This window comes from Halichoeres trimaculatus, unplaced genomic scaffold, assembly GCF_033239565.1.
Source record: "Halichoeres trimaculatus isolate MK-OKI-2021-1 unplaced genomic scaffold, fHalTri1.1 fHalTri1_scaffold_10, whole genome shotgun sequence".
In the NCBI taxonomy this organism is placed as follows: domain Eukaryota; kingdom Metazoa; phylum Chordata; class Actinopteri; order Labriformes; family Labridae; genus Halichoeres; species Halichoeres trimaculatus.
Window position 1 is genome coordinate 25,043,305 of NW_027437187.1, and position 9,304 is coordinate 25,052,608.

At 40.0% G+C, this 9,304-nt stretch overlaps 1 protein-coding gene across 1 annotated transcript in view; it reads left to right on the top strand.

Moving 5' to 3' along the window:
- Positions 1–9,297, top strand: part of tubgcp6 (tubulin gamma complex component 6) — a 29,774-nt gene extending 20,477 nt beyond the window's left edge. The window contains exons 19-25 of the mRNA XM_074678582.1: positions 1,248–1,416; positions 2,216–2,357; positions 3,789–3,983; positions 4,575–4,707; positions 5,223–5,436; positions 7,374–7,567; positions 8,874–9,297. Coding sequence (XP_074534683.1) covers positions 1,248–1,416; positions 2,216–2,357; positions 3,789–3,983; positions 4,575–4,707; positions 5,223–5,436; positions 7,374–7,567; positions 8,874–8,965 — 1,139 coding nt within the window. The 3' untranslated portion in view covers positions 8,966–9,297. The remainder of the gene's footprint in view (positions 1–1,247; positions 1,417–2,215; positions 2,358–3,788; positions 3,984–4,574; positions 4,708–5,222; positions 5,437–7,373; positions 7,568–8,873) is intronic.
- Positions 9,298–9,304: the final 7 nt, after the last annotated feature.

Genomic DNA, 9,304 nt, shown 5'->3' on the forward strand with positions numbered 1-9,304 from the left:
TCCTGTAAAAGTCACCTTTTAAAAATATCACTTAAGTAAAAGTTCTTTGGTAGGTTAAGTTAAATGTACTTAAGTGTCAAAAGTTAAAGTTCAACAAAACAAAACGGCTAGAAATAGTTGTTTGTCTCTCAAGCATTATTAGAATAAACCCCCACCCCTCCCTTCACCTCCTGCTTCCTCTCTCTATCCCTCCTTTTCCTCTTGCCCCTATGTTTTAGGTTTTATGCTGAGTTTTTCAACACCAATGTTTAGTTGTTTTTTGGCAAACACAGAAGGCACGTCATTCTGTAGGATGAACTTTTAATCCCGAAATAAGTGAAAATGTTTTTCTAAGAAATGGTGACGGATGTTCGTCTTCCTCTGAAGCAAAACTAGCAGGTGTTGGTGGGAAGTTTTTAATGTGAAAAAAAGATTTTCAGAAGGCACTTGAAGTATAAAACAACAATGGACCCAAAATAAAACCTTGAGGTGCACCTAATTTTAATTTGAATGCGGATTCAGTCACTAGAGATATGACTCTAAGAAGCTATTAAAAATTGTATTTGTACAATTACAAATACACTACTACAACAAGCCCACTGTCCCGCCCCACACATAGCACCACAGCCGATTCCCTCCACTTAAATTTAAGGTATACAAACGAACCAAGGGATTGTATCACCTGGTCCTAGACAGAACCTATCACAAACTAAACTAAGGTCTACTAATACCAGGACCTGTATGCATTACAAGCCGTTAGCTGACCATTTGTACTAATGGTGGTATCTCTGCCATCGCCCAACGAGGTTGCTTCCGTCATGCTGTAGACACTGAGAAATATTCCTAGGCTGTGTGGTGGTGTGGTCTCGTTGAGATGAGTCTCAGCTTGATAAAAGAGCGCCAATCATTCGCTCAGGAACATATGATTCATAACATATGATGAATAATGGATACATGATGAGATAATTATATCAACATTTTATTTTGTTGCAAGTAACGACAGTGACAATGAAAAAGTAGTGGAGTAAAAGTAACACATTTTTCTTTTTAATGTAGCGTTGAAATCATTCATGTTGTTGTATCATTTTATGTTGATGCACCAACTGTGACAGCTGTTGTCTCTGTCCCGAGAGATGTTTTTTGATTGACCCTTTTTTTTCATGTGACTTTACCTCGGTTTTTCCACACCATTAAATACATCACAGTTAACTGCAGCTGTGAGAGCGATATTTATTCAGCAACATGCCCATCATCTCCCTTTCACACAGCTTCATCCCCCGAGTGTCAGCTGCTGAAGCAGGTAACTCGGGGCCCCTGGGGCCTCCCAATGGACCCCACACTCCGCAGAGCCACAGACACCACTGCCGTCCAACTCAGCGAGATGGTCTCCTTGCCAGTTCTGATCAAACACTCTGTCACAGCCCCGCTCATCACACAGTGAGTTTCCCACCGACAGCTGCTGGAGGAAAGAGTTGTTTTGGGTGTTGTGTGAAAATAACACATTTGCACATATCACAAGGTATTTTAACAGAGAGCTCTGAGAGAGATTGGTGCAGAACCTCAAAACCAAATACAAAAATATAAGAAAATTGCAGGTTAGAGACTTTTACTAATCTCTCTCATTTTTATGCTACACCAGGCAACTTAAACTGTACTGGAGTGCACATTCTTCACAGGAGGAATAATTTAAACTCTTATTACCTTCCATTTTGGTTTGATCCTTTGTCTGTTTGAAATTCCATCAGAACTTCAGACAAGCCTGTCAGTCTCTGCCTACAATGTTTCTGCACACCGTGCAGTTTAACCTGCGTAAAGAAATGGCTTTCTAATCCCATTCTGCACAAAGATGGGATATATCGTATATTTAGCTTCAGAATCCAGAGCTCTACGTTTCTGTCAAAACCTTTGCATACTGTGCTGAGCCCAGACAAAGGAGTTTCCCATCAGACTTTTCTTTTTTCATTATTTCCTCTTAACTTTTCAGATAAAGAGAAACATTCCTAAATCCCACAGTGATAAAAATGTAAACTGCTCTTAAATAGTTTAAGGAAATGGAATAGATGAGGGAGTGTTTGAGGTGATGATCAATTCCCTGAGCTTTTTCAGTTGCTAGTCTCTGTTGTTTCATGACGTGAATTGAATTCAGACAGCATCACATTCACATCAGTCCTGGTTTCTGTTTCTCGGCTGTTCCCCTCTAATCCTGGTCATTCTCTCCCCCACTTTTAATGTTCAGTGTGTCTTTAGTGAACAAGGCTGTGGTGGACTACTTCTTTGTGGAGTTGGGGGTGGAAAGACACTTTGAGGCGCTGCGCCACTTCTTGCTCATGGAAGATGGGGAGTTCGCTCAGTCCCTCAGCGATCTGCTCTTTGAAAAGGTAAAGCTCTCACTAAGGAACTGCTTTAATCTCTTTGCCTACTCAAGTCGGTGTTGCGCTGATTTTCTTTAGTGCAATATCTTGTACACAAGGTCATGAAGGATCAAATCGACTGCTGTGTTTTTGAGTGCGGCGCATAATTTTGAACATTTTTTTCTGACACTCTGAGCTCTGCTTGGAGCTAATGAAACACACCTATGAGCTCAGAGAAAGTCAAGTATTACTGCTATGATACATACAATCAAACCAGCGCATCTTAAAAGCAGCATGAATTAGTGCTTTTTACAGATGATGGGTTAAATGTAGAAGTAGTGTCTTACCCACAGCGCCTGCTGTCCCATTCAAACTAATGAAGCTTTTCATCACCTTAAAACCAATTCATTTGGTTTACTGCCTGCAGTTTAACTGTTTTCTTCACTCACTCAGCTCTCGCCACTCTATTTTAGGGAGCAGAGAGCTGCTGCTTTTTATTTCTTTTCTCTTTTTGAGTGCTCATGCTTTTATTTGTAACAGCTGGCGATTGACAGGGAAGGCGGACAGTGGGAGGGGATGATGTTAAGCAGAGAGGCTGGAATCAAACTGACAGTGTCTTGGTTTAAAAAGTGCATCAATGTTTTTTTCCCCTTTGTGGCAGCTCAAAACAAGCTGTATATTTAATATAGATACCATTAACCTAAAAGGAAATGTTCACCTTTTTACATGAAAGGGATTTGAAAACACTGCAGTTGATTTAATTAACAATGTGAGACTTTAAGGAATGTCAGTCCAATCATTTTTCTTTTTGCTCTGATTTTGGTCTCTACCACTCCTTGTTATAGAGCTGCTGAATTCTCCATTGCAGCTAACTTTGTCAGGAAGCATCAGCAAGGGGTATACAGTGTGTTTACAGCAGCCTGCCTCACCTCAACATGACACTATTATAGCTTCTAGCAATGAATAAATAAAAATAATAAACAACAGATTTTCTCTGTTGCTTTTTTTAAAGTTTTTACATACCTCGAAGATACCCACTACTAGTGCTTAAACTTTGGAGTGTTTTTTATGTGTCTCTGTGCCTGATTTTTTAGCACATAAAGCCTCACTTTCAGATTCCTCCACTCCCGTCAAAGCTGAGCTTCCTGGTGTGAAATAACAAGCACAGCCTCTGCTAACACCTTAGTGCTGTTGTGCAGAAACACTCACATGTACATCTGTTTCCCGAGGCCCATGAGACAGACCGGTTTTTGTTCCAGTCAAACACTCCACCAGCTGATTCTGCTGATTAGCACACCTCCAACCGGAAAGCAAGCTAATCATTGTAATCAGCATCCCGTGGCGTGTGTTTGCAATGAAAACATTGATAGCAAATTTGAAACAACAGGTGCCACAGATATGGCTGTTAGCCTTTTTTGTCTTTAATGTATTTCTGACACTGTTGTCTCCTCGTCATAGCTGGGCAGTGGACAGACCCCAGGTGAGCTGCTGACCCCCCTGGTCCTGAACTCGATCCTCAGTAAAGCCCTACAGTACAGCTTACATGGAGACACCCCTTTAGCCAGCAACTTCACCTTCGCCCTGCGCTTCCTCCCTGAGACCTTCCACCCGCACGCCCCTGACTCCCTCAACTGTCTGGAGCTGCGCTACAAGGTGAGGGAGTGTCTTATTCAGAGTGAGTAACACTGTGTACGCTCAGCAGGAGTGGCAGCTTGAATATGACAGCTTGTCATGTTTTGACAAACTGCTCTGGGCGTGGAAAATTAGCTTATCGTGCACTTAAAATTTGTTGAACCTCACAGATTGATTGGAGTTGGGACTTTTGGCTGACATGCACACACAGTGACTAATCCTGCAGTTATTGTCCTTTGTTCTTATTCTTCACCCTTCTATCTCTTATACAACTGTTCCTTCTCCTGTTCAACCTTTCCTGAAACTTTCCTGTTTTATCTCCTGCCTCGTGTTTTTTTCCCCTGTTTTCTTCCCATATGTCTCTTCCTGATTCCTCTCCTACCCCCCATCTTTCACCACTCCATCTTCCCTTCACATCCCTCTCACCTCCTTTATCAACGTCTCCACGCTCACACCTCCCTCTTCCCCTTCCCTTCACTCCACCTCATCTGTCACTCTCCTTTTACCTGTTTTCCCAACTTTCTTTCACACTCCTTCTCACACCTTCCTCGCTATTTATTTATTTCCCTTGCCTCGGCGTGTCCGTTTCTTCTCCTCTGTGTGATCTCACAGGTGGACTGGCCGTTGAACATCATCATCACGGACAGCTGCATGAACAAGTACAACCGTCTGTTCTCGTTCTTGCTGCAGCTCAAACACATGGTGTGGAGCTTGCGTGAGGTCTGGTTCCACCTCAAGAGAACAGGTGAGAGCTTTTGATGCCAGCCCAGCTCAGCCTCCACCTTTCCTCTGTGAAAAAAGAGTTAAGATTTCTCCTACCTCGCCTCAACCGTTAATAAAATATTGATAAAGGGAAATTCTTTGAGCTCTTATGAATTATTTATATTAAGTAGATCTCATACAGGTGGGATTATGTGAATCAGTGTTCTTTGGCGGTGAGATAGTATTGATCACATAAGCCTGAGTGCATGGGTGATTATCCTGAGGTGTAAACAGAGTATTAAGATATTAAAGTGATGAAACTTGATCCATTAAAAAGTTGATATGGATGATATCTAAATTCATGGCTCAGAATGTTTTTTTAATCAATGAACCAGACTTATTTGACAGCTATTGATATAAAAAAATGGATGTGCAGTTAGCTGGGGTCTATTTGAAGCATGAATTCAATGTCAGTTTAGCAGCAGATCTTTACAAAGTAAGCCTGCAGCCTGCATGTGTCATCCCTAACCTGTTCCCACCTTGTGTGTTTCCCCTCAGCGCTTGTGAAAGGTGCCGGCCACTCGGTGCAGTTCCGTCAGCTGCAGCTGTACAGACATGAGATGCAGCACTTTGTGAAGGTGATCCAGGGCTACATCGCAAACCAGATCCTGCAAGTGTCCTGGAGCGAATTCACAGCTAAGCTGGCCACCGCCAGTGACCTGGATGCCATCCACCGCACACATGCAGACTACCTCAACAGAGCCATCTTCAGGTGAGAGCTGGAACTGCATACATGGGGAAATATTAAACAGCAATATACACTGTAGTGCTTGGAGTAACCTCTATGCAAGCTAAAGTTGAGAAATAACATTTTCTTTCACTTAGTTTCAGTAGAACCTCAGAGAAGCTGCATGAATGAATTTCATCTGGACTCTTACATTGGATTTTGCATGGTTCTGTTTGAAGGAAAGTGGACACAAACAATCGTATAATCTCTAAACTGAAAAATAATAAGCATTAATTATTCAACCTACCTAATCAATACTGAGGTTTGTAAGTGCCAGAGTTAATTTCTTATTTTGCCAGTCTTGAGCAGATTTTTTTTTTTTTGTCTGACCAAAAAATCTGTAGAAAGAAAACCAGAAAAATGGGTCAGATGCTGCAAGCTGTCACATACTGGAGTTTTTAATCTCATCTCAACATTACACATAATGCACTAGTATTATTCAAGCAGCCTTAAAATGAGCCATGACACTACAGATTATTGTTGTACCCACTGATTGTCACTTTCATTGAAGGCAGCACCTAAATTTTCTTTTTCATACATCAGGTGAACTGAAAAAAAGTAAAATGTGTGTGGCTTATATATATATGTGCTTTGTTTGGTGTATGAAATAATGCACCTGCACAATATAGGGTTAAAGCAGTTTTCCATTTTTTCCAATAAAGGAAATAGGCTTGTTGTTTTTGTTCTTACTTAAGCCCATTGCTCACTAGACACAAAATTGCGGCTTTTATTTTTTTGCACCAAGGTCGATTATTCCAAAGTTTTGCTTGCGACGAGTACACAACCGACCAATCAAAAGGCTTGTTGTTGACAAGTCATATACCAAAACATTCTGAACGACAAAAGACACAGAAACTATAAAGACAACGATTACAATGACATAGTTGGGAGAAGAATAGCTGCAGAGATTGAATATAACGCCTCTAAATTTTTCGCAATTTCGTGCCGTTTATTCGCATCGCCGTTGGTGTGCAAAGGCCTTTAAAATGATGCCAGCATAGAGCTGTAATAAATGTTTGATGTTTTTCAGTTCTCTGATGTGATGCCATATTGGTTTTAAATCTGGTCAAACAGAGTATTAGTGTCCAACCATAACTCAACACATATCAATAAGAAATATAATTAGATAGATCTGTGTATCTCGGAAATGTCCCTAGTTTTACCCTACCCATAAAGTTAACAACTGTTCGTGGGTCATGTTTTCCTGAGGCTCAGATCCAGAGGTTTTAAGGTTTGTTTATTTGGTTGATGATTAAAAAAAGTAAGTGCCAGCAAATAACATTTTAATTGGTTTTCAGCTCATCAAGTGTTGTTAAGTTGTTGAGGTGTAAGAATACGACAGCTTGATTAAGACGCAGCTGTTTTTGTGTGTGTTTTGTGTCTGTAATTTGACCACCTTTGAATTTTCTACTCTGAGAGTGAAAGGATTATCTGTATTTATGAGTTCATGAGGCTGCTGGGATCTAGCTCATTTTTTTTCCTTTTCAGTGCTTATTTCGATTGTTTAGTCTGTGAAAACCCCCAAACTTAATGAAATAGGGAAAATAAACCAGAAACCTTCACATAAAAATGTTGTAAGCTCTAATTGTGTCTAAGGTAGCTAACAGCTATCTTTATCAGTGAGGTCAGTCAGTGAATCATCTTCATATTCATCAGCTGTGGGCTACAGAGTTACAAATCTCTTGCTCTGTAACTCGAAGTTGTGGCACATAATTACATTAATTAATTCAACCATCTTGTCACAAGTTAATTAAGATGCCTGTTGTATCTGAGGCCAGTGTCTGAACCTGTTGAATGATTAAATCTTATTATGTGGGCTTGTCTAGTGTCACACCATTCTGTGTATCATTTCAGCCTTTCTATGCCGGGATTTGAAAGTTCTTTGTCACGCTCATTAAACTTTGCACTCTCTGCCTTCCCAGGGGTTTGCTGACGGAGAAAGCTGCTCCGGTCATGAACATTATCCATAGCATCTTCAGTCTGATCCTCAAGTTCAGGGCCCAGCTGATCGCACAGCCCTGGGACAGCCAGCAGGGGGAGGCAGTGCACCCCAGCTTCATCGCCATGCAGCAGTCCTACAACACCTTCAAGTATTACTCCCACTTTCTCTTCAAAGGTGGGCTCAAAATATTAATTCTGATCAGGTTTGATGGAGTTTATTCCTACACACCTGAATCTTAAATACCAGGGAGATCATCTTTTGGTTTTGAAGCACATGTGGTCCTTTTTCTGCTCCACCCTTTGTTAAAGATATCTGAGCATGCCTTTAGACTTTCCACTTTACTGGAAATTACTGAGTGGAAAAACAGGATCAGTATAACTTACATTTGATCATTTAGTTAGCTCAAGTAACAAGATGCATAATGTGAGATTAAAAGGGGTTTTGAAAGCATAAAAAATTAAGTCTTTATGTAAGGGATTAAGTAAGTGCTTGGGCCATAGCTAAATTTTTTGGGGGCATTGGTTTTTGTGACTTCAAACATGAACTCTTTTTGAATTTGATATATTCGGGGTAAATCCTTATATTTTTGCACTTGGAAGATCGATATGTATTGCTTTTCTGAATTTAAATCAGGCTTAAACAAATCCATGAACAAGCCTGGTTTTAAAGATGCTAAGAGGAAGATCTGTTTTAATTGGGCGTATGTTTGTTTTGGAATTTAACGGAAATCAGATTGAAACAAGTTTTCATTGCTTAGGGCAACTTTTCAGTTAGGCTCTACTATCACTACAAAATTAATCACAGAAATAGTTTTTAGCAGAGAAAAACACAGATCTCTCTTCTCACTGCTAAACTTTGTCAGCCTGCGTGGTGATGTCATTAAGGCATTGAAGTGCTGTAAATCAATTTGGTCCTGCTTGACCCAATCAGGAAGCCAAAAAGTAGCATTTGAAAAAACAATATTGGTTTTTCATTATGATCAGGCATATATCTAGAAGGGAGAATTTTTCAAGATGACTCAGAAACTCCTCACAGCCCCTTAAATCAAGCATGACACGTCTAAATGTACGGTGACACATTAGCTTATTCTGGGATCTCTGTCTCAAAAGTATTTTGATACAAATGTTGATAAAAAAAACACCATTCTTTTGTGTTAAATACAAATCTTTAAGCTCAGCAGTAAAAAGATAACGTTAGAAGACACCTCCTTCATATTTTACTAAGTAAATTATTTTGACATTTTGGTTGCAAAACTAGGACAATAATTTGTATTACAATATCTATACTGGAAATGGTTTTATGGTGTGCAAAGAAATTGTTCCAATAGTGATACTGTTTAAGGACGAAAATGAGGAAAATGTGAGATCATGGAACTAGCACCATACATTAAACAAAGCATTCAATGCAGATGGTCTAATGTGCGTTCATTTCTCTGAAGCATAGTAACAAAGTGACTTCTGTTTCTTTCTTCCTTTCACAGTGGTGACCAAACTGGTGAACAGGGGCTACCAACCTCATCTGGAGGACTTCCTGCTTCGTATTAACTTTAACAACTATTACAAAGACTCCTGAGAGTCAGCATTGTGCACCATGACAGCTTCTTTTTCTAAAACCTTCCTCTGTTTAAATAAGACTAATGACTGATTATCAGGTGTAAAAAAAAAACAAGTCTTTATTTTCAAAATTGCTATTTATCACATTGTGTATTTAGACTAATTTTGGGAATTAATGTTTAAAACGTCTGCTGTGTGTCTGTATGCTTGAAAATGCTTGACTGCAACATTTAAAGCTGCCAAAGTTTATGAATGCTATGAAGCTGACACCTGCTATGTCTGCTGTGCTCAGGTGTGCCTCCAGCTGTGAAGCTTTAAAGTGAATAGGTGATTAACATGTGAATAAAAGCGCTCAACA